General features: G+C 41.2%; 1 protein-coding gene across 2 annotated transcripts in view; it reads right to left on the bottom strand.

The window, feature by feature from the left end:
• Window positions 1–961: 961 nt before the first annotated feature.
• Window positions 962–17,503, bottom strand: part of LOC124101929 (uncharacterized) — a 43,156-nt gene continuing 26,614 nt past the window's right edge. Inside the window, exons 7-15 of one of the 2 annotated variants that reach the window (XM_046458149.2) lie at window positions 16,937–17,143; window positions 16,104–16,152; window positions 15,096–15,262; window positions 13,680–13,790; window positions 6,356–6,582; window positions 5,254–5,397; window positions 4,088–4,226; window positions 3,672–3,789; window positions 962–2,131 (exon numbers count right to left, since the gene is read on the bottom strand). In XM_046458149.2, coding sequence (XP_046314105.1) covers window positions 2,128–2,131; window positions 3,672–3,789; window positions 4,088–4,226; window positions 5,254–5,397; window positions 6,356–6,582; window positions 13,680–13,790; window positions 15,096–15,262; window positions 16,104–16,152; window positions 16,937–17,143 — 1,166 coding nt within the window. In that variant the 3' untranslated portion in view covers window positions 962–2,127. The remainder of the gene's footprint in view (window positions 2,132–3,671; window positions 3,790–4,087; window positions 4,227–5,253; window positions 5,398–6,355; window positions 6,583–13,679; window positions 13,791–15,095; window positions 15,263–16,103; window positions 16,153–16,936; window positions 17,144–17,503) is intronic. The other variant, XM_046458151.2, reaches the window with a different exon arrangement.

Genomic DNA, 17,503 nt, shown 5'->3' on the forward strand with positions numbered 1-17,503 from the left:
GTTAAACTGTGTCTGCATCAGTATCACCTGGGATACTTACATAAAGAGGCAGATCCTTGATTAGAGTCCCACAACCACTAAAGTGCTTTATACTGCAGCCCAGAGAGTCGCTACAACAATCCCCATAGCCCACTGTGAAACAGACCCCCTTTGAAATGAAAATCTTCAAATTCTTTTTTAATTTTGATCTTTAAACTGATGATGAAGGTTGATGGACTGCCTGGCCCTCTTGGGCACTGCAAAGGGGAACATACACTTTGACACAGGTTCCTGATTAACACAGCCTAGCTAAACACACCCTTGGGTATTTCCTGCCTTTCCCCCACACTGTGTCCTGTTTTTATAAAAGCTTTCCATGCCTCACAGTCATCAAAGATGAAGACAGGTCAAAGAAAATGTTCTTCTCTATCTTGCTCAAACCCAGGATGGAAATAAACCAATTCTCCATTGCCATCCTGACTCCTGAGTTTTAATGCTGCAGAACAAACAGCAAAATATATCCTTCCCTGTGAAATTGTAAAGGCGCATCAGGTTTAAGAATCACTTGTCTTATCTTAGAAATTCTTGAAAAATGGCAAAGAGGAAAAATTGTCATTTTTTACTTAGACCTCAGAATTAGCCAATGAATTTCTTCACGACAATTTTATTTTCTATTCTTTTAAAGATTTTTATCATTTTTTAATTTTAATTTTTAAATTTATTCTAATTAATTATACACGACAGTATTCTACACAAATGGAGCACTTCCTCTGGCTGAAAGTGGTGCAGAGTCAACACCAGTAGTGTAGTCACAAATGTATATAGGGTATTAAAGTCCCTCTCATTCCACAATCCTTCACACCTCCACACGCCTCCCTTTACCACCCTCCCCTCTGTCCAATCCAAGGTTCCTTCATTCCCCCACCCCGCTTTATAGATCAGCATCTGCTTATCAGAGAAAACATTCAGTCTTTGGTTTTTTGGGTTTGGCTTATTTTATTTTCTATTCTTAACACTTGTTCTAGGGACTGGTGTAGAAATGGGAAACAAAGACAAAAAAAAAAAAAAAGAAACTATTTATACAAACTTTGCTTTAAAAGAAAAAAAAGCCACCAAAAGACCATTACAGTTTCACCCTGCCTGCCATGAGTGATGTTGGCCTTCAACATATGGCTACAGCAACATAAATAAACCTCTATCTTACATTTACTCATACCTTCTCACGTCCTAGGAGCACTCTGAAGACACAAAGGAGGCTTCAGTACAATTGGGGCCTGGCCCACACCACTAAGAAACAAGTAGAGGCTGCCGTATGCAAGACTTTGCATAGGCTTGGTGTGGACATCAGCCTCGTATTTCCCCGAGGGATGTTAGGTTAGCAAAATGGCACAGCATACTTAATGTGGAGGAGTGGGGGCAGTAAAATTTGGAGAATGAATGAATAAAGGAAGCAGATTGTGCTAGGCTATAAATGAGAGGGCCTCTTAGCAAGTCATCAATTTCCTTCCTCACATGGACTCAAAGAGGTCAGACCTGATGGTGCAGTGCAAAGTCCAGCCTGGCTTGGCCTAGAGGAGCTACCTGGTCAGGTGTGGATCTGTGAAAGGTGCCAGCTGAGTTTCACTGACACTGTCCAACAGTGCCCTTCTGCTCACTAGGGTGCTTCTGGAACTGCCAAGGAGCTCTACATTGGAACCATATGACCCTTGTGTAGGAGGCAACAATTTCCCCAGAGCTGATTTTCTGAGGAGAGCTGCTGAGGTGAGAACTGTGTTGTGACAGGTGCTGTGTCACTGAGGCTGTTCAGAAGCAGTGTCTCAAGGTTTAGCATGCACTCTTAGGTACACTTTGCCTAGTGAGAAGCCTGGTGGTATTTGACTACTGGTATTCCATCACTTCCAGGAAGTCATTCTGCCTTTCCTACTACCCTAGTAGTAGACATTTCTGATCACCTCTTCAGACCTGCACCAGATTTGAAGGAATAGGGCCCAGGTGCTCCTTAGCAGATAGACAGTTGTTCAGATGTGGTGAGGGGGTTAGGCCTAGGCTTCCTCGTGTTTAAGGGACCTGTGGTGGCTTTGCTTCTTTTGTGGCTCCTGGAAGGCAAGGGTCTCAATGCTGGAGCACACAGAAGGACCCTTAAGGATTTCACCTGCAAGTAAACAAAAGAATCCTGTTCAGATGGAACTGTTAGACCCCACTTATGATGCCCAGAGCCTGAAATAAGGGCAAAGCACGCAGGAAGGCATAAACATAGTGGGAGGTGGTAAAAAGAATGAGTCAAGGGGATGCACTGGGTCTGGAGGAGATTCCAGGTTCCAGCTTAGAGGATAAGCTTCCCTGTGCAACCAAATCCCTGGTGCCCCAGCCCCAGCCCTACTGCATGTCATATGGTCAGATCCTACTACTTTCCTTTTATTACCCAGTTCATACTACATGTTATGTGGTCTGAAGAAAAATAAAGGCCTTTGTCATATTCCAGGAAAAGAAGGATGGAGCATGAAACACACACATGTAGAAACAGCCTGTACTGAAGAGGACATATTGGGGCAAGTTACCCTGTTAAGTGTGTGTCTCATTTTTCTTAAGGAGAAGTCAAATTGGCAGGGACCTCAGAGATTATCTAAGTCTAGGTCCACCTTTAACAGATGAAGGGTAGTAGCTCACAGAGGCAAAGGGGCCAGCCAAAGGCATACAACCAGTTAACATTAAGCCTGGAGTTAGAGACCAGAAATTTGGAACAAAAGAGGGTGGCCTGGACACTGGAGGGAGCCAGCAGGAACTGGAGGCTGTGGGTTAACTTGCCAGGGATAGGAGGAGGCTGTACAGAGCCAGTCCTCTAAGTGTTGTGATAAGAGGCTCAGGAAAGAAAGCAATCCTCAGAGAAGAACCAAAGGGAATTAGAAAACAAGAGCTAGTTAATATACATCCCATGCTTGATCACACTATGGATGTCAAGGCTCTCAGGGTACAACTTAGGAACATTCCTAGAAGGCTCAACTGCTCTGATATTTACCCTCTAAGTTTAAAGGTTTAATTTCTCATATTTAAAACAATCAGTTACACATCAAGTTTCTCTTAATAGGATTTCTAGGGAATTATTAGCATAACATTTAAGTAAATGTAGAGAATATCTGATATATATATATATATATATATATATATATTTTTTTTTTTTTTTTTTTTTTAAACTTTTCCCTTTAAGTGTCTTTTTTTCATTATCAGTTTTTCTTTTATATCCAGGAGACCAAGTGGATCTTCCTTCATGTTTTTTAAAGAAAATGAGGTGTTAAAATAAAATTGCTGTTCTTAACCTAATTTTGTGCACTAAAGTCAATTTATAAGGTTATGACTTATTTGGTTTTTCATAAAGTAGTTCAGGAAAGTCCAGACTGCACATATGGCCTCAAGATCTCTTGGTAGACAACTAATTCACAGAGAGACTTTGAAAGTTTCTTCCCTCAAGGACCAACTGAACTGCATTTCTCTGGCTCCTTGCTTGACTGACATCAAGGAGAGAAACTTGGGCTAAAGGGGAGAGATGGTGACGAGAGGAGAATAATAACATGGTAGAAAGCTGAGCAGGCAGGAGGGTGAAGGGATGGAATCTTAAAAGGAGGCTATCCAGGAGCTAAGACCTGTGCGGTGGACCAGATATCTCCTAGAAGGTAAAGGAGGTCAGGGTCACTTACAGATCTGATGTCAGAGAGTGATGTATTTGAAGCAGGCTATGTGACTGTGTAAGGTGCAACCGTTGCCTTAGCTCCAAGTTAGTCCTTGCCTTCTTCAAAACATCATGTGTCCTGGTCACTGAAAGAAGAAAAGAGCCCAACAAAGAAGGAATTTCCAGCTAGGCTCTACTTGCTGGGCATGCATTTTCTAGAGCATTTTCTTCTCACCCCTCAATCATGGCCTATTGTTGACCCCTTTGTCCCCCCTCCCTCTGCAACCACAATTCCTCATGTCACAGGAGGGTTGGGCCCAGTGCATCAGACTCTCCCTTCCCAACATTCCAGTGCCTCTGTGGTCACTGTTCTTCTGCAGCACAAGTGGGACATCTGCAAGACCAGCCCTTTCCTCTGCTGCTCCACAGCTCAGGGGCACCTACGCTGGCTGACAATGAACTGCTCCATGTTCTCCTTCTGCTGGTTAACAGACTTCAGATGCTCAGCTGTGCTCTCAAGGAGCTTCTCCTGTTTGGATACTTGGGCTCGCAGATCCAGGAGCTCCCTTTCCATTGTCTCATCCTGGGGAAGAAGGACAAGCTCTCACACAACCATTTGGAGACCGAATGTATCCAGTTCTTTATGGTTCCTACCAATCAGAAGCAGAACTCTATATATAATCTTCTCAGCACTTGCAGACTGAGTTCCCTTCATTATAACTTCTCAATCCCTCAGTTCAGAACAGTTGATAAAAATACCACAGGTAGGAATGTTGAGAACCTGAAAGCCCCCAATCAGACTAGCACAGGCCTATATTCCTGTGATCAAGGAGACCCTGACTCCAGACCCACAGCAACTCCCAACTGTGAACAAGACCTCCAAATTAGTCCTTGAAGAAGTTTTGTCTCACCCTTCTCCCCTCCATGCAGGACTTGGAATTTCAGAGATACTATGTCTGGGACACAGGGCTACCTGATGACAGTGTTCATATTTCAAAATGTCTGTATGAACCTGAAGATGGTAAAGTGCTTCCTTGTAATTAACATAGTTTGTTCCCCAAACATACCAGTTACATTAATATGGAAATAAAAACTAGTGAGGGGATCCAGAGACTGGCCCACCCAAAGCAGGACAATTCTTTAGGGGCTCTACCTTTTCCCCAGATTGGAACAGATAAAAGTTGTGTTGGGATTCTAGGAGCATGACTGAAAGAAGCTGCAGGATCACAGTGACTTCCTTTGATCTTCTGACCAAGAAGCCCTGAGGAATGGAGAAGCTTCAAAGGCCCCTGAATTTTAGCTCAAACTTCAGATTTATTGGAAGCAGATATTTATAGATTACCAGGGCATCTATGTCTGTGCTTCTCCATTTCCTTTTCTTCTCTTTGAATTATTATCTTGGGGTTTGGGGTGTGAGGACAAAGTAAGGTAATCAGAGCTTCAATGAAAACACCCACCAGGGGTCTCCCTCCAGGATGCTACATTAAGATCCAGCAAATTCTAACTACCTATGTAGCTCCTGACCCTCAGAAAGCCCTGGAACTGAGAATACAGAATCTCATGGGGCAGAAGAACAAGGATTATACCAGAAGACAACACTGGCCTCTTACCACTTTGCCAGGCAGCCCAGGGCCGTGGAAGCTTGGTAAAGTTGCTCTCCAGAACATGGTCAGGAGCAAGGCTGACTCCTCTAGGGTGTGGTGCAGGGCACAGGTGCTGCTTCTTAGCTCATGGAAACATTTGCTGCCTGGTGCCTGTGGAAAGGTGGGAGGGAGCCATGGACATCACTGAAGTTGAGACATCTCAGGGCTCACGACATTGCAGCCCTGCACAAGACTCAAGCTTCCTTTGTTGATGAGGCACAAAGCATGGGCTGCTTGAACCTTGAAAACCCTGGCCCATCCCTTTGAGGTCCCACGACTGAAGTGTGGCTCCTTTTACCTGGAATGACTCCTCACCTGGACACCCTATATAAGGCTATCAAAGCTCATTCCCATGTCATGTCCTCTACAGACCTTTTACCTTCCTCATATACAATAAAAGACCCCTCTGCACCAGTGAACTCGAGGCACAAGAGGTGACTTCTCACACTGGGCCTGTGGCCCATTAGTTGGTTTATAAATAGGGTTCTGTATCTTGCCCTGAAGTGGGGGTTACCTGGATGCAAGGCTCTGTCTATACATCCATGGGTCTCTGGTGGTTCAGACAGCACAGCCATTGGCCCTTGTTGTCTCTGAACAGAGAGGTACTCTGAGAAGCATTTGCAGATTGCCTCCCTCCCATTGCCAGGTTCTTACTCTTTCCATATACAAGGCCTTTATGGATGCAAATCCCTCACTACCTGTCCATCTGACTGATTTTAATCCACATGGGCCAGCATGACTGTAACAGATAATAAACCACGAGACAGTGCTGATTTCAACATCATATGGGCATCAACTCTTAACAAATACTTTACTGAGGATGGTGGCAACACTGCAAAGACATCTCTGTGGCTCTGAGGGAGAATATCTAGTTGGCTTCCTGTACCACAGAGTAGAACACAGAATGAATAAGGAGATAGGGAAGCAAGGGCTTGGCTAGAATAATTGGAAGATGCTTTCTCTGTCATTGGGAGATGCAGGCCACAAAAATAAATAGGGGAGAAGAAACCAGAATTAAGGACAAAGGGCACAAAGAAAGGGTGAACCCAGGAGCTGCAGGTGTGACTACCTCTGAGCTCTGAGCTTCAAGGCCCAGGAAGTTGCATGTGGGCCTCAGGAGAGACTGGATCTTTTCAACCAGCTGTTTCCCCTCCCCAATCTGCTCTCTGAGAGCAGTATAGTCATTGATGTGGCCTATGATGTGGCGGCCATGCTTGTTGGCGAAGGAGCCATCCATAGAATCACCCTCTAGCTTCAGAGAGTTCTTCATTCCTGAAGGATCATTTGAATCCAGCTCTGAAAAAGAAAACCACAATAATAAAGATCTGCCATTATTCTTGATAATATCCTCAGTTCTCACCAGTGCATAGACAGTGAAAGAGCCCAGGTTCAAGAAAGGCAGCCTTCAGAAATGCAGGGTGGGTCAAGCCCATAGACACCTTTTGGTTTCTTTATTTTTATAATATTTCTTACAACATTATATAATGATAAGCTTTCCAGAAGAAAAATTTTGTTTTCATTGACAAGTGGGCTATTCAGGACAATATTATAAACATGAAAGTTTTCTGTATAGAAAAGGCACAAACAAGTGAATAAGATTGTGTACAGGGCAATGACCAAAAGAGAGCAATAGGACAACTGTGGCAAGAAGAAGAATGAGAAGAAAGGCAGCCACAGAAGAGTCAAGGAACATGGACGATGCTTTCTCTGTCAGGAAAAAGAATGTGGCACACCGAAAATTTTCCAAATTCACATGACACACTTACAGAGGACCAACAGTTATTTGCATTAATAATTTTCCTTCATTGTGTCCAAGCCCTTTAGTTGTCATATTTATACCATTTGTCCTGGTGACAATGACAGTATCTGAGCCAGGAGAAGAGCAAGAAGAGCTGTGGAGGACCAGAGTTAGAAAATCTATGCCAACACCCCAAATACAGAGGAAATAACTGAATCTAGGGAGTAAAAACAACCAGTGTTAAGGACATCACAAACAGCCTGCACCCCAAATCATGCACAGTCTAGCCTTCACCACACAAGATCTAAGGTGCCAGGACTTCCCTCTCATATCATTAGCCTACATATGTCACAGAGAAAAGCAAAAGTCAAGAGATTGATATGTTTCTATTATTTAGAAAAAAAATGTTTGATGGATGGATATTACAAATGAATGTAACTTCCAGTAAAAACTTGTTAGGTACAATTTCATAAACCAACTTTGAGTATAATTTTCTATGTGCTTTCTAGTACAACGCCTTGTAGTGAAATTTAAATATGCACAAAATCACATACATATATAAAATACACATACATATGCATATATGTGAAATATGTATATGTTAAAATATTTATCAAGGGCTAGGGTGCACTTCAGTGGTAGAATGAAGAAAAAGAAACCACTCTATAGAGTGTGGCAGGTCTGGCACACACAGAACTTGGGTTCAAATTCTCTGTATTACAAAAGTTGATCAAAATGTAAACTATCAATAAAAGGAGTTCCTGGTAAGAGGAGAGTGGGTCAGAGCCAGGTTCCAGTTCAGGCCTCTGGGGGCTGGGAACAAGAGGAAGAGCAGGGACTGAGCCATGCTGCTGCATCTCAGCTGGCACATGGGAAAACAGTGACAGGGAAGCCCTGTCAGGAGGAAGTGAAGAGGAGACTCAACACCACACCCACCATGGCAGCTCCAAGAGGGCAAGGCAGCAACCTAATGTATGCTGAGCAGTTCCTGCCAGCTGGGTACTGTGCTTAGCAGTTTACAGATGTTTCTTACTTACAGGCCACAAAAAAAAGTCCATGAAATAGTCCACTTTCATCTGACACTTGAGGTCATTATCTGAAAAATGAGTATTCAGCGCAACCAGAGAAAATAAGGATTAACATGACCCAAGAATATCTGGCATGAGAATGTCAAGGCTCAGACTTAGAGAAACCTGAGCAGAAGTGATTGAGGATATGGCCATGCAGGTGATGGTAGAGGGTGAACTACTTGGTGCCCCCCAAAGACAATATAGAAGACACAGAGTGGAATGTTGTGTCAAGAGGCTGGGGAGTGGGGCCTCTGTTAACACTCAAATTAAAACTAGGGAGATAAGATAGAGGCTGGATATTGAAGAGAGCCAGAGAAATCTGGTGAACATGCTTATCTGAAGAGGCAGGCAAGAGACTGGGGCACAAGTGGATGTCTACCATGTGGAATAAGTGTTTCTTTTTCCACCCAGCACTTTTCCACAGCCCTGGTTTCCTTAGGGACAGGAGCAGTGTGCCACATACTGAGGTCCCCCTAGGTGAAGAAAAGGAAGCCACTCTAGAGAGTGTGGAAGGTCTGTGATACTGAGACTGAGCCTAGTGAGGTGGAAGGAAGACCAACTAAAAGGCCAAGCACCTGATTAGGTCTCTAAGCCCTGTAAACCCAGCTTGTCTATTAATGTCTCAGTGCCCCCTGTGTCAGTTGGATCATATAAAATATAAAAATATAGTAAAACCTGTCCTACTATAAATGACATTGGAAAACACAGGCTCCAGGCCAGTATGTGTCTCTTACCTGTAGCCAAACTTCCATAGAAATTTGTTTTTGCCTTTTTAGGTTTCATAATGATTTTCTTACCTATATTTCTTTTTTAAAATTAGAACTGTGTAGTTATACATAGTAGTGGGTTCATTCGGACAAAATCATACACGCACACAATTTGACTTCAGTTCATGATTGCCCCCTTCCCTCTCTCTTTTTTCTCCCATTCCCCCTAACATTTCCCAAATCTCTTTCATCTACTCTACTAGACTTCATTTTTGCTCATCTATTAATTTATATTTGATTACTTCTTTCTACCTATGCATAAAGGTGGAGTCCCCTGTGGCATATTTATATGTCCACATAACAACTTTTTAACAATTCATTCTGGGGCTGGGGTTGTGGCTTAGTCGAGAACACTTGCCTCAAATGCCTGAGTCCCTTTGATCAATCCTAAGCACCAGGTTAAAAATATATATAAATATATTGTGTTCATCAATAACAACAACAAAACAATCATCTGCATTGCCTCCCCTTACCCATCTCTGCACTCTGCCTCTCAAACTTCTCCATTACTGCTCTTTCCTTTATCTGTATGATATCCTATCCTGCCCTCCCCATTTCCTTTGTTTTACTCTAGTTTCTACATGAGAGTAAACATTCAAGTTTTGAGTTTTTGTGTTTGGCTTATTTCACGTAGCATGATATTCTCATTGCTATCCATTTACCTGCAAATGCCATTATTTCATTTTCTTTTATGCCTTTGAAGAACCCCAGTGTGTGTGTGTGTGTGTGTGTGTGTGTGTGTTTACACACATATCATATATATGTGTCAGAATTATAAAATTTATTTATCTATTAAGGTGATTCCATAATTTAGCTATTGTGAAATGTGCTGCTATAAACATTGAGGGAGCTATCACTGTAGTATGCTGATTTTAGAAGTTTTGGCAAAATACCAAGGAGTGGGCAGATCCTCATAGGATGTTTACATCTCTAGTTTTTTGATGAATCTCTACAGTGGTTTCTGGACTTGTACTAGTCTGCAGTCCCATTAACAATATACAAGTGTACATTTTCCCCACAACATTGCCTGCATTTTTTTATGTATATTCCTGAACATTGCAATTCTGGAGTCAGATAAAATTTTAGTATTGCTTTCCCTAATTGCTAGTGATGTTGAACCTTTTCTCATCTATTTGGCTATTTGTTATTTTTTTGTTAAGAAGTTTCTATTTCATTTTTTCTATTGCCCATTTATTGATTGGGTTATTTGGGATATTTTTGTATGAAGTACTTTGAGTTATTTATATATTTGGGGTATTAATCCCTTATCAGATGAGTAGCTGGCCAAGATATTTTTCCCATTCTGTAGGCTCTCTCTTCACACTCTTCTTTCTTTCCTTTTGCTGGGAAGAAGTTTTATAGTTTGATGGTGTCCCACTTATTTATTCATAGTTTCAGTTCATGTACTTTTGAGGAAGCTGGTGCCAGCAATTATATGTAGAATGTTGGCCCTGCGTTCTTTTCTAACAGTTGTAAGGTTTCTGGTCTAATTCCTAAGTGTTTGATCCATTTTCATTTGAGTTTTGTGCAGGGGGAGAAATAGGGTTTTAGTGTTATTTTTCTACATAGTTATCCAGTTGTCCCAGAACCATTTATTAAAAAGGCTCATTTCTCCAATGTATATTTTTGCACCTTTGTTAAGTACCACAGGGCTCTAAGTATGTGGATTTGTCTCTGTCTTCTATTCTGTCCTATTGGTATTTGGGTCTATTTTTGTGACAAAATCATGCTGTTTTGTTACTAGAGCTCTGCAGCATTACTTATTGTCTGGTGTTTTGTATTTAACAGTGGTACCAATAATAAATAACAAACTGAAATAGAAAACTAGTTCAAGAATCAGATAGTAGGAGACAACTATGTAGGCTAATATATTAACATCCCAACTTGAAGTGGTGGGAATTACTCTCTCTCTCTCTCTCTCTCTCTCTAATATATATATATATATAGATAGATAGATAGATAGATAGATAGGAATGCAGTATTTTTCTTTTGGCAGAGCTATTTTTGTTTAATACTTTTACTTTATTTATTTTTATGTGGTGCTGAGGATCCAATCAGTGCCTAACACATGCTAGGCAAGTGCTCTGCCATTGAGCTACAACCCCAAATCTAGGAATACAATATTTTTATTGAAAATTCTTTTTAAAAATATTATTATTATAATACATAATAGCATATTTTGGCATATTATATATACATAGAATAAGTATAACTTGTTGAAAATAGGATCCCCCCATTATTGTGGTTGTACATGACGAAGAACTTCATTGTTTGTATATTCATACATGAAGATAGGAAAGATGTGTCTTATTCATTCTCCTGTCTTTCCTATTACATGTTCCCCCCTTCTCTTCATTCCCCTTTGTCTAGTCCAATGAACCTCTAATCTTTCACTCCCTTGTTGTGAGTTACCATCCACATTCTACCTTTGGGTTTTGGGGCTGCCTTATTTCACAAAGCATGATAGTCTCCAGTTCCATCCATATACTGGTGAATGATATAATTTCGTTCTTCGTTATGGCTGAGTAGTATTCCATTTTGTATGTATACCAAATTCTTTATCTATTCATCTGATGTAGGGCACCTACGTTGGTTCCATAGCTTGACTATTGTGAATTGAGCTGCTATTAAATGTTGAAGTGGCTATGTCACTGCGGTATGCTGATTTAAAGTTGTTTGGATATAAAGTGAGGAGTGGGATAATGGGGTCAAATAGTGGTTCCATTCCAAGTTTTGTAAAAAAGCTCCACACTGTTTTCCAGAATGGTTGCACCAATTTGCAATTCCACCAGCAATGTATTAAGTGAAACTCTTTCCCCACATCCTTGCCATAATTTACTATTGCTTTTTTTTTTTTTTTTAATATTTACCATTCTGAGTGTGGTGAGTGAATTCTCAGTGTAGTTTTGATTTACATTTCTCTAATTGCTAAGATTTTAAATACTGCAACCTCTGGATCAACCAAGTTCAGGCAGCTTCTCTGATCTCAGGTTTTTCTGTACTAAATCTGTGTTTCTCTATGTTCTCCCCTCCCTTTGTGGGGAATCTTTGCTGCTTTCGGTACCCATGTGGCAGGTGCGTTGGCGTCTATATATTCTTATTCTTTGTTTTTGTACTCAAATTTCTGATTCCCTAGTCCAATTCAATGTACACTATTATATTTTGTGAAATTCCTTTTTCATCAACCTCAGTAAGTGTCTATATTCCTGCTGCTGTGCTCATGAGACAAAGTAATGCAGCTTTCCACTATCTCACCATCTTCTGCTCTTGTAATACAGCTTTTTATCCAGGATGATTGCTCATCACTTTTAACACTTTTCAGGTTGATGCCATCCCATTTGTGGATGTTTCATTTTATTTCTTGAACTTTAGGAGTGTACTTAAGGAATTCAGTTCCTGAGCCTTGATGTTAGAGTGTTGGGCCTACATGTTCTTCTGGTAGATGCAGGGTTTCTGGTCTACTTCAAAGGTCTTTGATATGCATTCAGTTCAGTTTTAAGAGAGAGGGGCTAAATTTCATTTGACTACATATGGATTTCCAGTTTTTCCAGCACCATTTGTTGAAGAGGCTATCCTCAGCACACTACAGTGATATAGTCACATCAATGTTTTTAGCAGCACAATTCACATTAGCTAAGCTATGGAGTCAACCTAGGTTTTGATATATATATACACACACACACACACACACACACACAGACACACACACACATGTATATATATATACACATGTATTGCTCAGCCATAAAGAAGAATAACTTTATGATATTTGCCAATATATGGATGAATCTGGAGACTACCATGCTAAGTGAATTAAGTCAATCTCCCCAAATACAAATATCAAATGTTTTCTCTGACATTTGGAAGCTAATCTACACTAAGGAGGGAAGAGGGGAAGAATACAAGTTCCAGGTATTAGACAAAGGGAAATGAAGGAAAAAGAGTACGGTAAGGAAAGGAAATGAATGGTAAGAAAAGGAATGAACCTGACATAATTTTGCTATGTACATATAGCAACACAACACAGAGAATGTCACCTTTATGTACATCAAAAGCCTGGGGTCCTAATTAGATTAAGATATATTCCATGCTTCTGTATGATATCAAAATGGGCTCTACTCTCATGAATAACTAAAAAGTAATAAAAAACATAATAAAAAATGACACTTTAATTTGCATATCTAAGTTAACAATCCAGGGGGCTGGGTTTGTGGCTCAGTGGTAGAGCACTCGCCTCGCATGTACAAGACCCTGGGTTCGATCCTCAGCACCACATAAAAATAAATAAGTGAAATAGAGGCATTATGTCCAACTACAACTAAAAAAAAAATGTTAAAAAAAAGATAACAACCCAGGTTTGAGTTAGACTTGTTCCATATGAAAACCCCCAGAGAGAGATCCATGTGCTAGTAACTTAGGAAAGACTCATTCCCAGCAGAAAGAGGTAATGAAGTCAAGGAAGTCAGGTACAGAAGGCAAAAAAGTCTAGAAAGTATAGAATTTAAGGGAGGGTATCATGTGTCTGAAAGATACTCTTCATAAGGTTGGGACCCTACTCTGACTGGGCTTCCCTGTGGCAGTTATCAAGAATATTAGGAGAGCAGGTGTGAGAACAGAGCAGAGTTCAGAATGTAAACAGGAAATGTAGATGGAAGGGCAGGTCAGGGCTACAAGGCCATGGGAAACACAGATAAGACCAAACAGAGGCTCCATCTGCTGTTGGAGACAAGCACAGGTGAAGAGAAATCACTGCAGAAGTAGGAGATACAATCTTCTACAGAGTTAAAAGGAGTCAAGTGCATCCCAGAGCCAACATACCTGAAGCCTGAAGGCCAGGGAATCTGCATGCTAGTTTCCTCTTGCTCATCAGAATTTTTCTTATAATTATTTTCTCTTTGCCGACACCTGTGGCATCATTGAGGACATGCTCTGTAAGTATGTGAAAGTAAGACAGGATTTGTAAAATCCAATAGCACCCAGATATATTTGCCAAACACTAGAAAATCAGAGTGCAGGTAGGTTGTGCTTTGGGGAAGAAAGAAATAATAAAAATCAAGCAAAATCAAAGGAGAAACAAACACATTATTAAAGAAAGGAAAACTCATCCTAAGGAATTAAAAAATATGAATAATAATGATATACTGCATGTATACCCATTATATATGATAAAGCACATGTATAAACAATGTGTAATACACACAAGAGGGATCTCTATATTTATCTGATGGACAACTGCTCCTTTGGGCTCTTGACTCCACCAGTGCATGGGAAACTTGCATCTATGATATGTATGGGCTCACATATCCACTCAAAGGCCCTTGGGCCTTCTCTGAGGAAGCTGAAAGAAGAGGGTTCAGTAACAATCCCAATTCTCCCTTTGCTAACCACTCCTGGAAAACCCATTTTTTTATGTCCCAGGCACAGTGACAGAAATCATGTGTCCAATGGACATGTCATCTTTTGTACATGTGCCTAGGTATTCTTGGGTGGGTGGTGCCCATACAAAAGTTCCTAAAATAAAGTAATCCAATAGACAAAGAGGGCTTTGAAGTAACAATGTGTTCATGTTTATTATCCAAATATGATTAATCTTAGTCACTATTTCTGGAGAGAACATTCTACAGAGACACCAGGGCATGGGACAAAAAAAAGAATTTATTGATCTTGATCCACAGGCAGAAAAGATCATGAATAGAAATGGTGAACATCATATTTTTCTTTGGGGGGGGGTGACACCAGGGATTTAACTCAGGGGACTTGACCACTGAGCCACATCCCCAGCCCTATTTTGTGTTTAATTTACAAATTGGGTTTCACTGAGTTTCTTAGCACCCCACTGTTGCTGAGGCTGGCTTTGAATTCATCATTCTCCTGTCTCAGCCTCCTAAGCCACTGGGATTTTTGGCCTGAGCCCCATGCCAAACACAGTGGACATACTTTAAAGACAGAATCAGAGTCTCTGAAGTGCTCATGATGTGCTCCCTCTTAATTGCAACCTACATGCAAATATATGGCTGACACAGCAAAGGCAACAATAAAATAAACCTGACCAGGCCATAGGAAAAACAGCAAAGCTTAAAATCCCCCTGACCTCTGTACCTACTCTGAAACAAAATGGGTCTCCTGCCTCTGCATGCATATATCTCAGCCTACACAGCAGAGTTGAGTGCAGAGAATTTTTGTTTTCTCAGGCAGACAAGTTAGATTCATCTGAATTATGATAGGAGTACTCACTGGCTTCATCCACAGCAGAACTGACTTTAGGCTCAGCTGATGGGAAGACAGAGCTTCTGACAAGTTCTTGTGTGTTAGATGAATTAGGATGATCCGAGGGTATAAAATAAGTTTTCCCCAGCAGGAGGTCATCCTCTTTCTCCTCCTGCAGTTCACCATTGGGAATGCTGAGACAAGGAAGAATAACAGAAAAAAATCAAGGTGGTTTAGAAGCTACAGCCTCCCAGTTGGTCCTGATTTAAAGATGAAGGGTGGAGTCCCCAAAGAGATCCCTCCCTTCAAAAGTGATCCATAAAATTATTTTCATCTGATGAACATAGTTCAGGTGCCAAGGTATGAGAGAGAGGGGGAGAGCCACCAGTGCCCAGTGTACTGGCCAGATTACAAGCTGATGAGAAAGGAGGCTCAACTTCATCTATAAAGTACAACTACAGAAGGATCATACAATGAGAAGCAAAGCTGTAGTTGAACCTAGGGCATGACTAATATTGACACATATAGATGGCCAGCAAATACAGCCTGGTACATGATAGAGTGCCCAAAGAATGTGTGCCTTCTAGAACTTTTTCTATCCATTTTTTTTTGACATAATACTTTTTTTGGGGGTGTGAAAGGGGTAGAAAGGGAGCGTATTTCTGCTTTTCTTGGTATGGCATACCTGTCCGTGATCTTAGGGCATTAGTGTAGAAAGATAGTATGCCTCTAATCCTGATTATTCAACTTTAAAATAAACAAGTGATTTTGTTAAAAGGAAGAAATTCCCAAGACTGAAGAACTGCGCAGTTCTTCTCAGTCACACTCACTGTACCAGCACCAGAAAGATAAAAGATAACCTTGCTAAAGGGCTCCATCACACTGGGCTTAGTCAACATCACCACTGCCAACAGTAGTCTTTTTTACATTTGGTCATCAAATGTGTCTACTTTTGACCTCATGATCTATTCTTTCAGGTTATCCTTAACCCCTTATTTTGCCCTTTCTTACAATCTCCAGATTATTTGTTGTTACCTGGAATTCAGCGAATTTTGGTCTTTTTCATCATCATTTTCATGGTTTTCTGCAAATAATTCAAAAACATCCAGGAGTCATTACATAGTGCTATTTTACCCATTTCAACACAGAGCCCATGTGGGTTCTTCAGTCACCTTGGCTAGACAGGAATAAGAATCTGCAGGAAATCTTGAAAGTTATTGCAATGTAGGTCAGGAATGAGCAGAAAAAGGAGTCTTGGAAAATGGAGTGGGATAAGGGGTGAAGACAAAATGACTCCAGACCTGTTTGGGTCGGCCACCTACAGCCCAGATAAAGTTCAGTTGTCATAATCTTTCTCATCAGTTTTCACAATTTTCCTTTGTGTGTACAAGATAAGAATCCAGGGTTGACTTAGTCCTGTTTGCCAAGGAGGGTCCAAGAAGGAGCCATGTGCCAGTGACTTATGAAGGCCACGTTCCCAGAATAAAGAGGCAGCAGAGTCAAGGAAGCTGTGCACATCAAAAGCCTAGACAGCGTGTGATTCCAGGGAAGGTGGCATGTGTCTGAAATATGCTCTTCATGGGATTAGGAACCCCAATTAAGCTGGGCTTTCCTGTGGCAGTTACAGGGAATATCAGGACAGCAGATGTAGGAACAGAGCACACTTCAGAATGCAAACAGAAGGTGGAGATGGAAGGGCCTCTCAGGGTGGGAGACCATAAAATAGAGACATAAGACCAGACAGTCTCCATCTGTTTTGGAAAGAACCAATGGTGAAGAGAAATCACAGCAGAAGGAGCTACATCCTCATAGAGAGAGCTAAAATGGGAAAGTGCATCCCAGAGCCACAAAAGCTGTCACCACTCTACCTGAAGCTTGAAGTACTGGGAATCTGCATGCCATTCTCCACTTGCAGAAGAGTTGTTTTCTTTTCATAATCTTCTGTTTCACAGCACTCCTGGTATCAGTGAGGACATGCAGCTCACATCCAGGTGTTTTGACAGCCAAGCCTCCAAGGGCATCACCCCCAAGCGTGGGAAGGTTCTGCAGTTCAATGCAAGTATCCAAATTCAGTTCTGAAAATAAAACAGGAACTATTATCCTGTGACACAACTACTGACCCAAAAGAGTCACCAATCAAGAAAGCAGCCTTGCACAAGAAAGCCTAAGTATTGATGTGTAGCTTATAGAGACTGATACTTTCAGGGCTGGGGTTGTAGCTCGGAGTTAGAGCACTTGCCTCGAATGCATGAGGCCCTGGGTTCTATCCTCAGCACCACATAAAAATAAAGACATTGAGACTGATACTTTCATTTTGTTGATGATTCTGGCATATCCAGTATGATAAACTTGACAGGAGGCAAGTGTGCTTCCAATTCTTGAAAATATTCAAGAAATATGGAAATTATAGACACCTATAGCTCCCCAATATAAAA

Source organism: Marmota monax, unplaced genomic scaffold (assembly GCF_021218885.2).
Source record: "Marmota monax isolate L192 unplaced genomic scaffold, Marmota_monax_Labrador192_F-V1.1 WCK01_AAM20220418_F8-fsc00616, whole genome shotgun sequence".
NCBI classification, from domain to species: Eukaryota; Metazoa; Chordata; class Mammalia; order Rodentia; family Sciuridae; genus Marmota; species Marmota monax.